The 19,834-nt window shown below is 38.8% G+C and overlaps 2 protein-coding genes across 5 annotated transcripts; both read right to left on the bottom strand.

The window, feature by feature from the left end:
- Window positions 1-325: 325 nt before the first annotated feature.
- On the bottom strand, window positions 326-6,203 carry smtna (smoothelin a). 2 transcript variants are annotated; one of them, XM_042508703.2, is made up of 8 exons: window positions 5,994-6,203; window positions 5,352-5,456; window positions 4,463-4,538; window positions 4,224-4,352; window positions 4,104-4,137; window positions 2,837-2,951; window positions 2,570-2,721; window positions 326-2,414 (listed from the first exon to the last, which is right to left on the bottom strand). In XM_042508703.2, exons 2-8 carry the CDS (start codon window positions 5,436-5,438, stop codon window positions 2,267-2,269), a joined length of 741 nt encoding a protein of 246 aa, XP_042364637.1. In that variant the 5' UTR covers window positions 5,439-5,456; window positions 5,994-6,203; the 3' UTR covers window positions 326-2,266. The 2 variants fall into 2 exon arrangements, with proteins under 2 accessions (XP_042364637.1, XP_042364636.1); XM_042508702.2 differs by having other exon boundaries at window positions 5,352-5,453.
- Window positions 6,204-7,354: 1,151 nt separating this feature from the next.
- Window positions 7,355-19,098, bottom strand: slc35e4 (solute carrier family 35 member E4). 3 transcript variants are annotated; one of them, XM_042509585.2, is made up of 3 exons: window positions 18,885-19,098; window positions 15,041-15,654; window positions 7,355-10,951 (listed from the first exon to the last, which is right to left on the bottom strand). In XM_042509585.2, the coding sequence occupies exons 2-3, from the start codon at window positions 15,633-15,635 to the stop codon at window positions 10,419-10,421; spliced, it is 1,128 nt and encodes a 375-aa protein (XP_042365519.1). In that variant the 5' UTR covers window positions 15,636-15,654; window positions 18,885-19,098; the 3' UTR covers window positions 7,355-10,418. The 3 variants fall into 3 exon arrangements, with proteins under 3 accessions (XP_042365519.1, XP_042365520.1, XP_042365518.1); XM_042509586.2 differs by lacking the exon at window positions 18,885-19,098 and adding an exon at window positions 18,666-18,850; XM_042509584.2 differs by lacking the exon at window positions 18,885-19,098 and having other exon boundaries at window positions 15,041-17,977.
- Window positions 19,099-19,834: the final 736 nt, after the last annotated feature.

The raw sequence follows: 19,834 nt of genomic DNA, 5'->3' as shown, positions 1-19,834 counted from the left end.
TAAGACTAATAGTTGTATTTACTTACATTTATCCAGGCAATCAGTTTCCTAGATTTTGTTTAAAAGTAAAATGATCTTGCCAGGTTTTACAGTGTACTGGCTCTAGTTCTGGTAGTGCCTAAAAAGTATATAAATTATTCAGCAGATGAAATGTGCATTGTGTCAATATGCTGTGTCAGAGCCCTAAGTTTGTAACACAGATTTATAAATACACAAATGAAAAACATTTAGAACAAAATCCTGGCTGAATATTTTAAATAAAACATGCAGAGCTGCTGAATATTGTATCGTGCAAATAAAACACACATTTAGTTCAGCAACCAGGTACAGTTGGAGAAAAACAGCACGTATAATGGATGTTTATTAAATGTGTTGGCATACTCACACCCTCAGGCCTTCAACAGCATCATGATAAAAATTTGTTCCCAGATTCTGTATGGCTCTGACTGGGATTAATGCAGATGTGTAATCTCAGTGGAATGCACTGATCCTAAGCGCCAGCTGTCCACTGAGAGCACAGAGACACCAGCAAGTCCCTGCTAACACACAAACCAATACAAATACTAACCATTAGGCATTATTGCATTTACATTTACATGATGCATCAGCCAGACATGTCAAATGCTTAAAGAGACAGTTCACCCATAAATCAAAAATACATATTTTCCTTTTACTTGTAGTGCAATCTATTAATCTAGATTGAGTTGGTGTGAGTTGCAGAGTGCTGGAGATATCGGCCATGTCTGCCTTCTCTTCAGTAATTTAACTAGATGGCTCTCACCTTACGGCGCTCAACGCACCAAAGAACAAAAAAAGTCTGAAAAGCTCAACAGCAATGTTTCATTACAGAATTCATTACCTGGTTACTCAAGATAATCCACAGACGTTGCTGTGAGCAGCTTCATTTAGGAACTACATGGAGGCAAGTTTAAATTGTGTAAATTTGGCAGCCTAAAATTAAAAAACAGGTTTGAGAACAATAATCATGATAAAAATCATATCAATTGTAGTAACAACAAAGACAAGCATAAACTATACACAGACATGAGCAGCAATAAAATGAGAATAAATTTCAGCTGTTAATGTTTAATGTTTACATTTCATACTGTCAGTAACACAAACTTCTCATCCATGAATTTAACCCTCCAACTGTACCGACACGCAGAAGTAAGCACGCATCTGCTCACTGACGAGAGGCTTGTGCTACAGAAAGCATGAGATCAAAATGTTTCTAGGTGAGCTAGCAGTAGATGCACACTTCCTTCTGCATGATGATACGGTTGACGGTTCAGTCGAAAGAAAATAGTTCCTACAAGAGACAACAAGGTCTGTGGATTATCTTGAGTAACTGAGTAGTGATTTCTGGAAAGAGACGTCGCTGTTGAGTTTTTCAAATGTGTTTTTTTGTCATTTTGAGCACCACAAGCCAAGTGCCATCTAGTTCAATTAAATTTTAAAAAAGCAGACATCTCTATGGCTGGTAACACCAACCTTCTGCAACTCACAACAAAACAGTCTTGATAAATAGCACAAGGTAAGAGGAAAAATATGTGTTTTAGATTTGGTAAACTGTCCTTTTCATATTAACTCTAAAATAATGGACAAAATGTAAATAGTTAGTTAAAAAAGGTGAAAACCCTTTAAAACCTGAGCAAACAGGCCTGACGTCTTTCAAAAACACGGAAGGAAGACCATGAGCAACTTAAAAAGAAATGTCTCAAAAATTAGCAAAAAATTAGTAAAAAGTTACAAATGATCTGACATAAGCAAAAAAAAAAAAAAAAAAGAATGTAAAAGAACAAAAACATGACATGACCTGAAAAAGTGCTACGGAATAATAAATATAAATAACGAAATAAATATTTTTTCCTGTAACCTAATTTTAAATACATAATTCCAATAATTATAGTTTTCTTGACATTTTTCCCTAGTTATTCGATAATTTTCTAATGATTTTTTTTTGTGCCTAATTTTCAGGTCCCTTTTATTGGGTCACCTTTTTATTAATTTTTTGCATGCTGTGGGATATTTCATGCCAAGTTACTGATTGCCTTCCCCCCCCCCATGTTTTTGACAGAGATCAGACCATTTCGCTCACGTTGCAAACGTTTAAATACTTGTGAAAAGCGTCTAAATGCAGCGCAGGAAAACTAATGTCCATCCAGGTTTCAAAGACTTAATATTATCGTTTTGAATTCCTATCATGCTTATGTGTGTATTAATTGTAAATAATGAAAATAAAGCCAATCACAAAAGCTGTCAGACTTTAAAGTCGCTTTTTGGTTTTGACCAGGCCTTTCTCCACCAGGCTGCGGTAGAACTCCTGGATGTATGTGTACACACACTTCCAGTCGGGCTCTTTCATCCGGACTAAGTCATCAGCGTCCAGCAGAGGGGGGCAGCCTGCCAGCCTCCTGCACACAGAGAGAGAGTGCGTGTCACTGACAAACGACTTGAGACAAACTATGACAGAGAACTGTAAAGTCACTTTGTTTTATCTGCAATGCACTGCTGGAGTTCGTTCCAGACAAGATGCATCTGCGTCTTCATATAAGGAATGACAGCTCACTCTGCGGTGCTGAAAGCCAGCTGGAAGTTGTCTCTCGGCTCGTTGGGGTTGAGGATGGAGTACTCAAACGCATCAGGGAAGAAACGGTGCACCAAGGCACAGAAGGCAATACCGTCTTTCCAACTTGAGGAGAAGTTTTGGATGTCCACCCCCTGTTTCGCACCAGTTTAGATAAAATAGTGGCAGAGAGTGAGACACAAGGGGCCGAGCTATGTATAGCTCCACTGGGCAATAATTTACAGACAAAGAAAGTCAGGGCATGTTTACCTCATATGGCTCTGTTTTGGCCCTGCACCAGTCCAGAAGCATCTGTTTGACATTTTTTACATTGGGTGCTGCTGCAGGACATTTCTGGGCCGAGGCTTCAGCCGGACTGGCCATGCTGAGGAGAGGAGACAAGGAGACACTTACAGCATGAACAAAAAGAAGTTTATCTCATCTTTTAGCTTGGCAGATGCTTTGACTGAGAAGAATATTCAGCTCCTTTTTAGGTGAATTTCTAAACAAACAAGAGGACTTTTCCTAGCAGCCGTTGGCTTCCCAATGGAAATGTCATTAGGATTTTACCTCACAGTTACATCTTTCAGATATGACTACTTGAAGGTCTGGTGTGTAGGATTTAGGGGGATTTATTGGCAGAAATGGAATATCATCACATTAATGTGTTATGTTCCGTGTATAAATAATTTTTTTTTTAAATGTATTTATTTTTTATCTCAGAGTTAGGCATTTTATATTTACATTGTGAGTAGATCCCCATCAACAGAGATTACCATGTTTCTACAACAGCCCAGAACGCACTAACCTAGACTCTATAGGGCCATTTGGGTTTCACCATAGTTAACAGCCGTCCATGACCCGAGCATTGGAAAAACACAGATTTTTTAAAAATGTAAAACTGCTTTTTTCAGTGTTTTTAAGCATTTTAAATCACAGCATCAGTTTGTTTTGTAGAGGGGGAGACCTCTGTGGATAATTTGTCTCCTTGTGAAAAGGTGAGCATAAACTTTCTATAGCGTTAATGTGTCTATACATTTTATTTTACTGTTATTGTTGGAGCCTGAAGACTTTTTTTTTCTATTTGTATAGAATTTCATGGCTGAAATCCTAAAATAAAGGTTAAAAAAAAGAAATAAGGTGAGCACACATTAGAAGGTGCTGAGTGAGTAGCTCATCTCCAACATGTTGAACAGCGTTTTTTCTCTGTGGCTAATTTTTGGCTCCTGAAAAAAAAAATACTGTAGGACTTTTAACTGGGAGAAGTTTCAGCAGGTTGGACTCTGCAGTTGTCGATTCCAAATGCCACTAAATCCCCATAAATCCTGCATACTGAACATTAAAGTTTCAAAAAACCTTTTTTTCATGCAAGGCCAACATAAATGCAATAAAGACGTCATTCACTTTCAAAAAGAAGTAAATTATGTGGGTATGTCTGAGATTAAATGAATACTTTAACTGTTCAGTTGTTTAAAAATCTGCTTTATGTAGTAAATTAACCCAAATGTGCAAAATTGACAGCTGACAGTTGACTCACCTGCCTGCTGATGGAGAGAGCTGACCAGACGGTTCTAACAAAATACAGAGAATCAAAATAAAATCAAGAAAATGTATCTAAAACATCACAAGATGTCCAAGAGCATCTTTATGAACTTACTGTTTGATGGCGTCTGCTGGTTCATGGACGCTCTGCCTATGCTAACACCTCCGCCTGTTGTCCCCCCTTTGCTCAGGCCCTGCTGTTTCAGGTCCTGCTGCCTCGACCCTCGATCCTGCTCCCGTTTATCTGATAACAGAGAGACGGTGAGGAATTTACAAAGCAAGAAAGGAGTAATAAGCATATTAATATAGCAACTTGAGTTTAATTCTTGCATGCGAGCAAGTATCAGATTTTACCTCTCTTTTTCTTGAGCAGGTCTCTTAATGCAGCACGTAGCATTCGTCTCTCTTCAAAATCTGTAGTATTGTCCAGCTAAGAGGACAAACCACTGGTTAAAAGTTGGGTCAACTAGTTTTTCAAAAATAAGAAGTAATAAGGTCTAAGTGTCAGAGTCAGACAGAAAATCTGCAAATATAAAAGAGAAATATTTTGAATTAAAAAAAACCCTTTTTTTGGCACAAGGTAGGGGAAGTTTATTTATAGGCCCCTAAGTGCAGATTGCAGGGTGGACACAGGGGACACTTTCCTCTAAATATTTAGAATATTTGCATTTTTCCCACCTAATAAAAATATAAAAGTAGCAAAGGACTTTTATTTTGACAGTATAAAACACATTTACTATTATTTATTCATAATTATTTATTAACCCTTTGAAACATGAGCAAATCTACCCGATTTTTCCCAAAAACATGGGAAGAAGGTAATGAGGGAAAAGAAATGACCAAAAAAAGGAAAGGAAAGAAAAAAAAAAATAAACAAAGAAATGACCTGAAAAAAAGTACTGAAAATACTAGATATTCTATAATACATTTCTAATAACCCTAAATATAGTTTCTGGACATTTTACCCTCTTTATATATTCTTTTCCCCCACCTCTTTTTCTCGCTCTCTCCTATTTTTAAGGTTTCATTGTCACTTTTTTACCAGTTTCTTGGAATTAGAAGAGAATTAAACCCATTTGTTCAGGTTTCAAAGGTAAAATACTTGCCAAAGAAAAACTGGTGCTGATCCAGGTTTCAAAGGGTTAAAGAGCGAAAGGCAACGACAACTCCGTTTGCATGATATATATACATCATGGTAAGAAATATGAACTAAGTGAACTAATATCACAAATCATTGGCTCACCATCTTGTTGAGAACCTCTTCATCCTCAATAGCAGCCAGTTCTTCGCTGGTCATAGACGCAGATCCACCATCAGTTTTTGACTCCATGTCTGAGGAGCAAACCTGCTGGATTGTGACACATATTTAAGACACGCAAGCATCTTGAGAATATTGATGAACTGAAAGTGAACAGGCCAAAAAGCCATTTGTGAGAGAACTGAAGAGATGACAAACACTTGACCTGAATGAGCTGACTGTATCATTCACACAGATTTGACAATGTTTGAATCATTCATGCAGACCACATGCAGTTAGTTACAGTAAACAATGTGCTAAATTCACAAACAGAGCATCATACTGCAGTAATTCAAATGTGAGTCTTAACAAACTGAGCAGCCGGGTAAAGAAATGTTTGTCTTAATGAAGTGCTCCTCAGAGCATCTCAGCAGCAGGCTGAGTGCAGCACAGAAAGGGCAAAAACACGTACAAATATAGTAATGTAGTGGAACAAGAGCATTACTGACAGAATATGATAACAGCATGCAAGTATGCGCTCAGACACAGGGAGAAAAGTCACAGTGCAGCCTGAAGACATACGATGGGAAGAATAGTCATAAAAATGATAGTACTGATTGGTAGCTGTTGAGGTGCAGTGTCACTCACCTGTTTTCAGGATGCAAACTTGAGTGTCTGTTGAAAGTTTTCTTAGAAGTTTTCAGCTTTCCCCTCTTATTGGTGCTGCTACAGATTTGTCTGGAGAGCTGTGATGGCTCAGACCTCAAATCACACCTCACATCACAGCGCTACATAAGCATGCATGTTTGGAGAGCAAGTGGAAGTTGCTTACATGAGCCACCCAAGATGGGAAAGGAGGAGGAGGAGAAGGAGGAGGAGGAGGAGGAGGAGGACAAGGAGAGGTCTCTCTCACCCTCAGCATAGTATCGCCTCCTCTAGCCATCCTGGATGATGTTGTAAAACTTTATCTAACACTATTTTTTTTATTCACAATTTTCACCGTGTTATACTTTGTTTGGAGGGTGCTGCAGGGGTAATGTTTTGGCTGGAAAACAAAGGGTTAATGGGGGAGGGGGGGGGGGTGAGGAGCACTGCCTTATTCAGGCAAAAGGCACTCTGTTTACAGAAGGAGAGGAATCTGCACAAGAGAGGACAGAGCGTGCGCACACACACACACACACACACACACACGCACACGCACACACATACATACACACCTGGAAAAAACACTATAAGCAAAACACAGTCAACTTAAGCAGTGATTTAGTGTTTAAAGGTTTAGACAGATTCAGGGAACGCTCTCAGAAATCAGACAAACTGCTCCACCCAGTGGTGAACACTCACAACTGCATCAAATATCCTCGTAATGTATAAATACACACTGAGGATCAATACCGTTCATTTCAAGCATTGCAGGTCATTATAAAGGTAAGTAGTATAAATGTAGTTCCATGCAGAGCTAGGTTAAATGTGTGAATATAGTTTTTAGAGTGACTTAGGTTAATCTACATTTTGCAAGCAGGCAAGTGCGAGTATAAAGTAAAATGACAGCATTAAATGTGGACTTTCACACAATTTTGCTTCACTTATTTTGACAAAAAGAAATTAAATGACAGATAAATTAGATATATAGTTGTAACAATTAAGACTTCACAAATTCAAATTACAGCTATTGATGACTTTTTAAGGATTATTATTCATACATTGTAATTTAAGGACATTTTAAGAATTTTCATGACCCGCAGACACCCTGTAAATGATAAATGAAATTGACAGATTAATCTAAAATGAAAACAATCATCCCTAGAAAGCATCTTTATGTGTAACTTCTGATCTATAATGTTACTAAAAGGCTTAAGGGTAAACTGAAAATTACTGTTAATAATTTACAAAACTGAAATAAATCAAGTGTTGATTCTTTCTCAAACAAACTCTGACCGAAAGTGCTGAAAGTAATTAAATGTGCAGGAGGTACGACGGCACGAGTAATTTGATGAAGACAACACTGATTCAGTTATGAGGTGGTTTGTTTATTGTACGAGTCCATTTATTTTTATTCAAGCAATTGCACATCATGTGTTTATGAATTGCCCAAATCTTTGCCCCTAAACAGAAGCACCTGCAGCTGCTGTTGGCATTCAAAATGTGTTCAAAAAGTTTTGACAAAATGGTAAATCAAATCGCTCCTTTCTCCTCTACAGTATGTCCAAATAAGGCATGAGGCAAATGTTTCATTCTTAAACCAGTATAGTTAAAACTAGCCATAAATGACTTTAAAATACATTATATCATAAAATAACTATTTACACCAAAGTAGCTTTGCAAACAATCAAAACCAGTATGTACACAGGAACCATAGGCTTTGAAGGCAGCGTCTTCGTACCTCGTCAGTGCAACAGTTTCTTTGCCCAACACTCAAAATCTACTCGACATGATATCCGCGAGAAAACGCAGCCAAACAAGTTTGTGATCAAGATTATAAAACTAATTGGCCACTGAGGCAGTTCTCATTATTGGACAACACGAGTGTTTCTAAAATAAGTTGACATCTATGTAATCTACTGAACACAGTAAAACCCATCATTCACATGCTGCAGTTTTATTGAAGTTGTTGAAAAGCTGCTTGATCTCAGTCCGATAGTTAATAATCAATGGACGCAAGGGTATAACAAGTCCTATTTAACAGCTGAGGTATTCAATATTGTAAAACCAGTGAAATGAACTGCTCTACAACACAGTTAAGGCTGGACGTGATCATTGCTAACAACTGCTTTGAAATACTAAACCCAGGATTCCTACACGTTTTCATGGACGTCTCAAAACTTTTCAAGGACCTACATTTCCATTTTGGAGAAAATGTGCACTTCACGGTGTACTTTTTTACGCACATACAGGAGAGTCTCGCTTTCCCTAACAAATGTCTCACACTAGGTCACATATATCCTGTCTTAAAGAGGAAGGCTTGACCGTTATTAGTCATGGAAAGAGAATCATTCCAGTTTTTCATTTGTATCAAGCTGCAATTAAGATGTTTGACTTAATATACCGAACTTGACATTGCATGTCCTTTGATGTGACTATTGCACAACATAATGTTGATGCTTAAAGAATAAATCTTGCAGCCCTAAGTCGAAGCATATTAGAGCTACGTTATGTCAACAGCTATTTTACAGCCAATAAATGTGCCATTATGTTAAATTAGGTGGAAAGTTACACCTGCAAAAATATTTTAACAATTAATTTAATTACAAATAACACATTTTTATAACTTTTTCAAAACTCTCAATGATTTTTTTTTTTTTTTTTACCAATTCCATGACTTCTCCAGGCCTGGAAAATGAGATTGTGTAATTGCATGACTTCTCCAGGTTTTCTACGACCATGGGAGCCCTGTAAACAAACAAAGTTATTTCTCATACTGCAAAATATTTGTTTCATAAAATTGTTTCATATCTTCCCTCCACTATTTTTACCTAACTGGGATTTATTTTAAGTGCTTCCTAGTGTCATATGATATGATGCTCTGGACAATGTGGTTTTATAAATGGCACCCTTGAAATACTAGATCAGTGATACGTCAAATAAAATCAGACAACATACAGTCCTGCCTGCAGTTATTCTTATGGCAAAATATGCAGAAAATATGGCGGGTGTCATAACAAATGTGCTACACATTACTTTTAAAGCAAACATTTGGCATACACGGAGGAGGGAGTGCACAATACCGACATCCTAGATCGTTGAGGATGCTTTGAGGAGCAGCGGCATGCAGTCTTCTGCCTCGTGCGTCTGACTTTTCTCTAAAGAGAGAGGACAGGAGAGACTAGTGCCATCTAGCATTATATTACATGTATGCATCTGCAAGACACTTGAGGACCAAAATCTACAGCATCACAAAACCAGTGACAGCTATGGCCGTTCAAAATAAATATTTTCCTCCAAATAAATATTAAAAAGGGGAATAAAATATGTTTTGTCACAAAAAAAAAAAATTACATAACACTGTCAAGCAGAGGTCAGTTTTTCTTTTTTTAAAAGTGTCACCCAAATAAAAATTAAGCCGAACAGATGACATTGATTAGGATTTTAGAAGCGACCTTAAAGGACATCTCAGACTTCTTTTCCCTTGTCTCTTCCGCAGGGAAAAGGCAGCTAAAGTTGAGTGACACTCCTTAGAGAACTCCTGAACCTAATTATTGAGGAAAGCTGCAGTGAGCGCCCTGCTGTAAAATAATTGGAACTAATTCTACAGAGACCGCCGAGAACAAAATCTAGGCCTTAAATGGGAAGCCGCACTGGGTACTCGTAGGGGAGGACGAAACATAGAGCTTAGGTCTCTTTTAAAAAATGTGCTTCAGCAGAGGAGAAGAGGAGTCTCATTGCACAAAAACGTTGGCTTTGTCCACCTTTGAAACTTCAGACTCTAAATAAGTTTAACTTCCTCTTTTAAAAGCTTCTTGCTTCACAAACCAACAAAAAAAAAAAGCTGCCAAAAACCCAGTCCCTTACCATGACAGGGCCAGGTGAATGTCAGGTAACAGTACCATTAATATATATTTTTTATACAAATTGTGCCCGTTTAGATTTGAGGCGGAGCGCACTCTAAGCCATGAGGCTCCCTGCAGCCTGCAATATCCACAACAGCCACCTAAAAACATCAGTTAGAGCCCTCTGTCGATGAGAACATTTTCACAGTGGAGAAGTATGAGTGACAGTGTGAATACCTCATGAGGTATCAAACAGTTTAGTGTGCTCAGGCATGCATATACCACTATAGGCTATGTATGAGTGATTTACAGATGAAGGAGAGAATTTAACCATCATCGTGACAAGGCAACCTTTTTCTCTCTGCAGACTTCTGTGTGACCAGAGGAGAAATAAACTGGCACAGTGAGGAAGTAAAAAAAAAAAAAAAAACATTTAAAAAAAGGTCTCATCATCAGTGATGGCGGCCTTATAAGGTCACACTCCCTCCGCTGCTCTTTACCACTTACAGACACAAAGGGTAGAGAACTACTGCCACGGTTTTCAATACTTCATCCTTCAGTTTATTCTCTCCTTCATCCCTTCAGTTCAGTCTATCTTGTCTTCCTGTTTCCCGTCTGTTCTCTGCTGATGATATGTTTGTTCAGACACGCTAGCTTTGTCCAAGTCCTCTCCACATGCTGTGTGAAAATCCACCTGTCCCGACTTTTCGGCTTTAGCCTTGCGTGCGTCCAGGAAGCTGACGATAAACTCTGAGTTCTGATAGATAAGCATGCCAGACAACGTCAGCACGGCGCCGGCGCAGCTCAGGGCGGACAGCTCACTGCCGAAAAGCAGCTGAGACAACAGCAGGTTTCCCACCACGCTGAGGTTGCCAAGGATATGCAAGGTGACGGCAGAGGTGAGCGTGATGACGCAGCAGCTGGCCAGGTTGTACATGACTGAGCCCAGGCAGCTGAGCAAGATAAAGACCCACAGGTGGCGGTCGTAGTGCAGCGGCGACTCCAGCATGGCCCAGTTTTCTAAGGCCAGAGCCGCCACGGCCAAGATGCAGAAGCTAGGAATGGACATCAGGTAGAGCAGGAAGACAGAGTTGATCTTCTCCTCCTGAAGTAAGATGCCTGGGTAAACAGAGAAATGTATGCAGCGGTTATGCACATGACATCGACAGGAAACCTTTAACCCTTTGAAACCTTTCTTTCAATGAGCAATGAAAGAAGAAATAACCCCCCAAAAATAAAGAGTTCAAGAAAATTACATGAAAAAAAAAAGTCCCAGAAAAAGTCCTTAAAAATTATAATAATTTTGTAATATAATTTTAAATATGTAATTCTGATAATTATATAGATTTGTCTTAATTTATTTTTCCCCTAAACATTTCCGCCTAGCTTTTAAAATAATTTTCTAAATCCACTAATTTCTTGCAATCTGTGAAACATTTCTCACCAAGTTGCAGTGATGTCGCTCCCGGTTTCCAACGGTTAAACAAAAAGACATGCACAACAAAGTGTGTTTAACAAAAGTAAACTTAGAAGGCAAACTATAATAACAAGTGAGAGGGAGGATGAAACTAACCTGCTGAAACTGAAGTTAAACACCAGAGTAAATAGAGAAGTATACAGCGGTTACAAACATGACTGAAGCTTAAGACGTGAGAGGTCTCAAAAATAACACTTATTTTTCTTGTGCTGCATTTCTTACTTGGCAGAAATGTCTGATTCAACAAATACAGGGCCTGTTTCCAACCTCAAATATTAAGAAAAACAATACAGTATATTAATGGACTTTTCGGGTGTTTTTCTAGGCTACGTTCACATTACAAGCAAATAGTAATGTTTTTCCAAGACCGTGGGAACCGTGCATCATTCTCAACATATGACACATTGCGATCAAACCTTCGCATTACGGAGATTAATGCCTGCACCGCTGTCTCGTTCATTTTTTATCCAAATGCCTATTTTGCAAATGTGACATTTTCCTTTGTTGTTGTTCCATGTATGTGATGTTACTGGCTGCATGTGAGGCACATCAGGGCAGTGACTGGTCCACACTGATGTCAGATATAGGGCACTTTAAACACAAATTTGATCAGTGGAGGCAGAAAGATCGAATCTGGGGGAAAAAAGCAAATCGGAATTGAGCATTAAGCCCTGTATTGTGAATGTAGCCTGTAATTACAATACAAGGACAGACTCTGTACTCTGTTTACTGATCAGCTTATTCAAAGCTGAAGCTCTGAACCGGTCTGATAACAGGAAAATGACAGGAAATTATGCAAAACTCCTTTCTAACATCCTACACATAATATGCCCTGATGTCTGGGAAACCAGACAGCAAAACACATCTATAAAAACATCTATGAACACATCTTGATGTTTTAGTAAGAGCCTAAGAGCTTGAACACTCGTCACTCACTGCAAACACTTCATAGTGTTTCCTGACATACTGTGCCAAAGCTTTGAGAATGCTGGGAGTCTGGACTATTAAACAAAAACATGTGCACTATCTAAGTGCGTAAGAGAAAAGTAAACTTAGAGGGGAAACTGTAAGAACAACAACAAGCGAGAGAGGATGAAAATAGCTACCTGAAACTTGAGACGACATCGTCTAGCTAGTTTGGCACCTCAGGATGGCCTCAAATTTGTAGTCATGATTAAAAATAAAAGTAAATGCAACAGCTTCGACCTGCTAGACCTTGTTTACGGATTCTGCTCCAATGCAGAAGCAGGGTTTAAATTTTTTGTTTTTTATAAAAGGGTTCCTACAGCTTATGGCAGGTTCGATTTACAACTTTTTAAGACTTTTTTAATGCCACTTGCAATTAAATTTAAGGCCAATTTTATGACAAGCCAAACTAAATAAAAAAGGAAGCATAAACCGACATCAATTGTTAAGAGTTAGGGACAATTTTGCCCATATTTATTGTAACATTGACAATTTTGTATTATAATATTGTATTAGTCCTTTATTTTGCGGCATTTTTTAAGACTTACGAAAGGTTTATTTGAGACATTTTAATACCAATTAAGACCTTATTTTTTAGATTAATTAATTCAAGATTTTTTTTTTTTTTTTACTTTTTAAGGATTCCTGTTCATACTTTAAGCCTGTTTATACTTTAACTATTTACCCTTATTTAACAGAGAGTATGGCCAACTTTCTAAACACGCAGTCTCGTACTGCTGTTAGCGGTTATGATGGACTAACTGAACTGATGACCCTTCAGTCACAAGGTGGCCCTCTGCTCCTCTGGGTACTAACTATGCAGCATTACATCCTTCTGAGCAAAACTGAATATCTGCTTTAGTGTTACATAACAATGAAACACAGGCTGTGTCTCTATATATTTCTCTACTTATTTTTAGAAACTCATTAGTTTCTTTTTCTTTGACAACTATCCAAATGTTGTGGAGACTAATGACGCTGGAGAACCTAATCCCCTGCACACTAAACCCAACTTTAAAGGAATTCCTTCAACAAATGCTCCACTGAGAGCTCAGGACATTGGATAAATGAGAACATTGGATAACTGTAGTAAGCGCGGCCTACGTGACGTTAATTCAATAAAAGGAATCTACCTCTTTCCCAACAAATGATAAACTTCAGGGACACATTTGATCTGAAGATGGTTGTTTTGCACTGCAAGTCTTTAGTTGACTTTGTTATACCAGGATAATCCACTCAATAAAAAAGCAAACAAAAAACACTAATTATTTATTTACTTAAAATACGTTAAGAAATTTTCAATTGCTAACTGATACGTTACTAAAAATGGCTCTGTGCCATGGACACTAGCTTTTTGTCTCCATGCTTTGGGCCTCTACATTTATGCAGTTTCCATGAAAAGAAACAGAAACTTGTGGTAAGAAAAACATTTGCTAATCTTCCCTGAATCTATCAGCTGACCATACGGTGACACATAAATGCATAAAAAGGTTTTGCATTTCTTTCAAAAACCAACATGGCCAGTCACACAACGGATCAGCACGTTACCAGGATATGCACAAACCCTGCCCATCCCTGACTCCTGTTGATGTTTGTATCATGTTCCCCAAGAAACCAGTAGATGTGCTGCGGTGACTTTCCATCTTAGTATGTGGGTGTGTTACTAGACTAAAAAGTGACTCACTAAAACGTTCCAGGACCGCAGACTGCTGCAGCGTCTGGGGTGAAACATTCGAATAACCTCTAATGTCTGTAGCAAGAGATGAAATTTTCCAGTTATAAAAAGGAGTCTATAACTCAGAAAAGCAACTCTCTATAGCGACAACAAAAACACAAAAACCAACATATTGTTTATATTTACCAATACTTTTAAAATCAAACATGGCTTTTAATTGAATTTATTGACTATTTATTTATTTAAACATTGCAGTTTGTTTTACTAGATAGCAAATAATTTTATTATTTCCAACACATTTATTTATGCTGTTTGTTTGTGCTGTTATCCTTTCATTTACCTCTTACTTACTGTTTAGAGTATATTACTTATTTATGATTATCACAGGGTCCCCACACATTTTCATGGACAAAATTTCCAGACTCTCACATGACTTTTCAAGATTTTTTCCCCCTTACCCCACTAGCCTGGTGTTTTCCAACATTTCAGATTCAATATGATTCAGACTCTTCTCAAACATTATTTCAGCTAGCAGGCATACGGGAAAGAAGAGACAAACCGAAAGAGAAAGTACGGAAACTTAGGTGATGATAAATAAAACATCTGTCACACATCAATGAATATTTGAGCTACAGTGTGTTGACAGCTACAGAAAAATAATGACGTAATATTACATTATGTGGAAGGTTGCCCATGTTAGATTATTGTTACAATGTCATTATACACAAAATTACATTATTTCTCCAAAACTTTAAAGTATTTTTGACTAAATCCCATGCTTGGAAAATGTAATTGTGAAATCCCATGACTTTTCCAGGTTTTTCCATGAGCGTGGGAACTGTTAATACTATTTATATTTTCTTTGTATATACAGGCTTTATCCTGCCTCTGGTGCTTTATGGTAATGATCCTGTTGTTCCTGGTTTTAATGTATACGCTTATTTTAGTGCTTTCCTTAATTGCAAAGTCTTGCTTTTTATCCATGTGCCTGTATGTATGTGTGTGTGGTGCTATGCAAAGAAAGTCTGATTGATTGATTTAACAGTCTGAGGTGGCAAGCAGGACAGAAAACAGCAGAAGTGGTACTTACTCTGCTGAATGGACTTGACACCCCTCAACATGGTCGCTGCAAACACAAAGAAGCAGCCAGTCTGGTCAAACTGGACCTCTCCCATGATGCTGAAGGACGCTCCCAGGCAGATGGGCATCATGGCTGTGTATTTGAGGATGTGGTGTTGTTTGCCCAAAATCAGCGTAGATATGGCCAAAGTAAAGAGCGGCGTGGTGGTATAGATCATTTGTGCAAAAGACAGCTGGACATAGTTCAGACCCATGTTCCCAAAAGCGATACTGGCACAAAACGTCAGGCTCAACAGGAACACTTTACATTTAGCGCTGGGGGTCAGGTCCTGCTCTCCGTCCGCTTTGTGGCGGATCACCCGCAGTTTGATGAGCCCATAGTCCACCACTATGGCTGTCAGCATGTGCAGCGCTGACAGCAGCAGAGGGTACCTGAAGTTGTAAACGGCAAATATCCATTTGTTGAGGCTGGAGATGGTGGTTCCCGTCACCAGCCAAACAATGACAGCTGACAGCAGATGGAGCATCTCTGCGGGTGGCCTCCTTCGCCGGCCTCTCTGTTGCAGAGTCGCCTCGCATTTTGAGAAGCCATCGGCGCTGATCATGTTCGTATCATTCTCCTCTCTAAAAGGGAAACACATGTTGAGTCCGAACCTCTTATCTCCATGTGCACCGCATGATCCCAGTTTGACGCTATAAATCGCGAAAATAACCTGCGACACAACTGTTTTCCCTCCTCTGCGGTGTTAGCCGGTCTTTGTTGTTTGGTAAACCCGCATGTCTTTTTTTTTTTTTTTTGTCAGCGCCGCCTACAGACACGTGTTTCTATTTTGCATGACGGGCTGGTTGTGTAACTTACCCAAGCGGAGGCAAAATGACATATGCAGGACCATGAAGGCACACAGGGGGAGGAAAGAGGAGAGCTGTGCGGGGCGGTCTAGAAAACTGTACGCGCCTTCTCCACGACGGGGACTGAGCGGATTGGTTACACTCTTGAAATGCAGCAATGGACTGCCGGTGACGACTTCACTGTGATGCACCAAAAACCTCACTGTAGTAAACATCATGGGACAAACTAGTATGCGCCTGCAAATAAATCGTATAAATATCAGACAGCGCAGCAGCAGTAGCTCACATGAGTTTTCTCCACTCTGGCTTTAAATAGCAGCTTACTTCATAGCCTGAGGAGATCTTGTGATTCCCTTTCCGAGCACTGGAGAAGAGGGAAACACTGACAACTTGCACTGTCTGCTCACAAACTAGCTAGTTACAGCCTATAGTCTATGGTTACAACGCACAAGACATCCTCCGCTCCGAAAAATCCTCCAACACCTTGTTTAGTGTTCGTGTATATGATAGGCATTACGGTAAGAGCGCCTTCAAAATAAAAGCTCCGTTCCAATGCATTACATTGATTCAATAAATCAATCAGTCTATCATATTGCGTAAAACTTCAATTAATTGCCTGGGCTATTATTTGCTTCAGTCATTGAACTCAACAGCCTTATATTTGGGACAGGGTTTTAATTCCTTTCACACAAAACTGTTGCTCCGCAAAGATGGGAAATGCTATAAAATTATTTATTACACCCTTTAAAATCTGGGCAAATTGCCCCTTTTCCCCCAAAAAAACAAAGGTAAGGCAACAAAAGCCAAAAAAGACCCGACTACAAAAGAATTACCAGAAAACTTGCCCCAAAAACAGGGGGAAAAAAGAAAGTTAGAGATAGACAGAGAGAGAGAGACAGAGAGAAAGAGAAAGTAAAAAAGGAGAAATAACCCGAAAATCTTTAAAATTATAATAATTCTGTAAAACAATTTCAAATATATAATTATGATAATCATGATTATAGTTCTATGCTTTGATTTACCTTTTCTTCGGGGATCCATTTTGATGGGGAAGCTGTTCATGGCCTCAGTTCCCCATCAATGCTCTTTTCAAGGCCACCAGACTCCATTGAGAGAAACAGTATTTTTACCTTGCTGAGCACGTGAGGTGCTGGTCTACCACTGCTTCCATCAGCTAGTTAGTTAGTCTTATTATGGGACTTTGGCAGTTAAAAGTGTTAGTTTGGATTCACCAAAGTCACACGATAACACATAAAGGCTAACTGATCAATGCAGCAGTAGACCAGGAACTCCTGCGTTAAATCACTGTTTTTCTCAATGGAGTCTGGCTTTGAAGAAAGCACTACAACGGCTTCATTTTCCTATTAGAAACTGCAGTCTGACATCAAGGTAAAGCAGTGAAAATACTCTAAATATAGCACACACTTAATCTAGCCTTTTTTTTTTGAGGTGGGACTTTTTTTAGGTGGTTAAAATACACCTTGTTGCTGACCCCTATCCCCTAGCCTCAGAGCAATTTCATTTTAACAGTGGTGGAATGTAACTAAGAACATTCACTGAGGTACTGTACTTTAGTATGGATTCAAGGTACTTGTACTTTACTTGAGAATTGTGTTTTCACGCTACTTTATACTTTTACTCCACTACATTTCAGAGGTAAATATTGTACTTTTTACTTTACTTCAGTCATCTAACAGCTTTAGGTACTTTAAAAGTTAAGATTTTAGCATAAAGAACATAAGACGGGTTTATAAAATAGTGATGTTCGTTATAAATTAAATTACCAAGCAGTTTATACAAGTACTGCTGCAACAATTAGCTGATTAATCAATCAGTCAATTCACAGAAAATGAATTGCCAACTATTTTGATAAAAATTTCTGTCTTTTTCTTTTTTCTTTTTATATAAGTTTGAGTTTTGGGGGTGGTATTTTCTATTGTGTTCATCATTTTCAAACTAAAGCCCATTAGAAATTCATGTTTGAGCTGTCTTCCCTCTAAATTCAGACTCAAATTGAAACTGTCTATTGCCAGTGAACAATTTGATTTCAGTATGATGGTAGACCACATCAGGGTGTCACTCAGACAGTTTTAGGACAGTCCCAAAAAGAGGGGGGGGGGAAGACAGTTAGAGACAGAGAGACAGAGAGAGAGAAAGGAAAAGTAAAAAACAAGGAGAAATAACCCGAAAAAATCTATAAAATTATAATAATTCTGTAAAATAATTTCAAATATATACTTTGATAATCATGATTATAGTTCTATGCTTTGACCTTTTCTTCAGGGATCCATTTTGCATTTTCAATACAACACTTTTACTTCTAACAGAGTATTTTCACAGGGTTATACTGGTACTTTTACTTTTACTTTTACTTGAGTAAAGGATCTTAATACTTCATCCACCAATGTATTTCAAAATGATAACAGACGACACCAGCGTGTCACACAATCTGATGGGGATTTTACAAACTAAAGCCCATTAAAAACCATGTTTAAGCTGTCTTCCTTCTAAATTCAGACTCAAATTGAAACTGTCTATTGCCAGTAGATAATTTGATGTGACCTCAGGGTGTCACTCAGACAGTTTTAGGACAGTCTGATGTAGATTTTAAAAATCCAAGCCCATAAAACGTAACTTGTTAGACAGCGGTTACAGCGAGACGTCGTGCGGTTTTGAATTAACGCCACATTGTGTCAAACAGCTGCGCGGCTCGATATCCGCAAACACAACAACAAAACAGCCTCATTGTCGTTGATAAAACGTTAAGGTGTGTTAAGTTAGCTCACCTCCCTGACGGACTGAGCTGTCACTTGATACCAGCTGGATGTCTTTCTGCGTCCGTGCTGTCATGCTAACGGTAGCTAACTGTGAGGAGGCAGCGGGCGCTGGTTAGCACCGTCCGCTTCAAAACAACAACAACCGCTGACGACGCGGCGTTAGCTTCGTAAATGTTAGCCAAAACACGGCTGCGGTCCGTGACATTTTCTCACAAAATGAGCTTTTACCTTGTTATTCTTCGTCGAGTGCCTTGACAGCATCCTTAAGTCTCCGTCGGTCGGTCACTGCGCTGTCAGACCAAGTCGAGGCGGCGGACGAGCTCCGGTGTCATTGGATGGTTTATTTAAAGGGCAATGGCGCTCATTTGTGGGCAGCTTGTTTCGTGCCTGCATGGTGCAAGCCGCATGCAACCTCCTCCTGTGCAGGTTTTGAAGTGTTGGAGCCTGGAGCCTCACATGGTCACGAACCATCCAATGAAAAAGGATGACCTATGTCCCTCACGTGAAGCGTTCAGGATGAGTTAGGGGCTGTTCTTTATTTATCAGAGGAGGGGGGTAGCTGTGGTGTAACTTTGTTTATGTTTTTTTCTTGAGCCTCCATGAGTGACTTGGGGAAAATGCACAACCCTCTTTCCACCATATATTAGTAATCATATTTTAAAAACATAACCCACCCTTTGATTTTTCAAAGTGAAAAGCTGAAAATGAAATCCTGTAGCTGGAAAAACAAACCTTGGTTTGTGACTCTTGTCAAGCATGCTGGTAAGTTTTTTTTTGTTGTTGCCAATTTTCAAATGATTGAAGTGCTTTTAATGACATCACTATTTTAAGCTCAGATGTGGTTATGCCTTTTTTTCTGGCTGAAGTGTTTGTGGCACATGATGTGTCCAAGGACCTTGGAAATGTGAAAATCCAACAATAATTGTTTTGCAGTTTCTAGCTATGATAAATGGCGTCATATTTCGTTGGATTTGGAAGGCATGTTAAAAAAGCAATAAAATAAATGCAAAATACAACTATTTAAAGGTGTATGCCCCTCCCTTGAGCCCAAATAAAAAAACTAACTTGTTTTTTTAACTAACTTCCCTATTTTTGCATCATCCCCTCCCCTCTCATAAAAAAAGAAACAGTCCCTTAGGGAACCCGCTGCATGGTTTATTGCAAAATGCAAATTATTA

Source organism: Plectropomus leopardus, chromosome 20 (assembly GCF_026936395.1).
Source record: "Plectropomus leopardus strain MGB_pleo_1.0 chromosome 20, ASM2693639v1, whole genome shotgun sequence".
NCBI lineage: Eukaryota > Metazoa > Chordata > Actinopteri > Perciformes > Serranidae > Plectropomus > Plectropomus leopardus.
The sequence above is the reverse complement of the archived record's forward strand: the minus strand, read 5'-3'. Positions and strand labels throughout refer to the sequence as shown.

Excerpts from the sequence above, each read along its gene's own strand:
- slc35e4 (XM_042509584.2), bottom strand. The coding sequence starts at position 15,671 with ATGTGTTTCCCTTTTAGAGAGGAGAATGATACGAACATGATCAGCGCC. Across the intron at positions 10,952-15,040 it reads TGTCAAGTCCATTCAGCAGA|GCATCTTACTTCAGGAGGAG; the intron begins GTAAGTACCACT and ends CTGTTTACCCAG.
- smtna (XM_042508703.2), bottom strand. The coding sequence starts at position 5,438 with ATGGAGTCAAAAACTGATGGTGGATCTGCGTCTATGACCAGCGAAGAA. Across the intron at positions 4,353-4,462 it reads CCTGCTCAAGAAAAAGAGAG|ATAAACGGGAGCAGGATCGA; the intron begins GTAAAATCTGAT and ends CTCTGTTATCAG. Across the intron at positions 2,952-4,103 it reads CTCTCTCCATCAGCAGGCAG|CATGGCCAGTCCGGCTGAAG; the intron begins GTGAGTCAACTG and ends TCCTCTCCTCAG.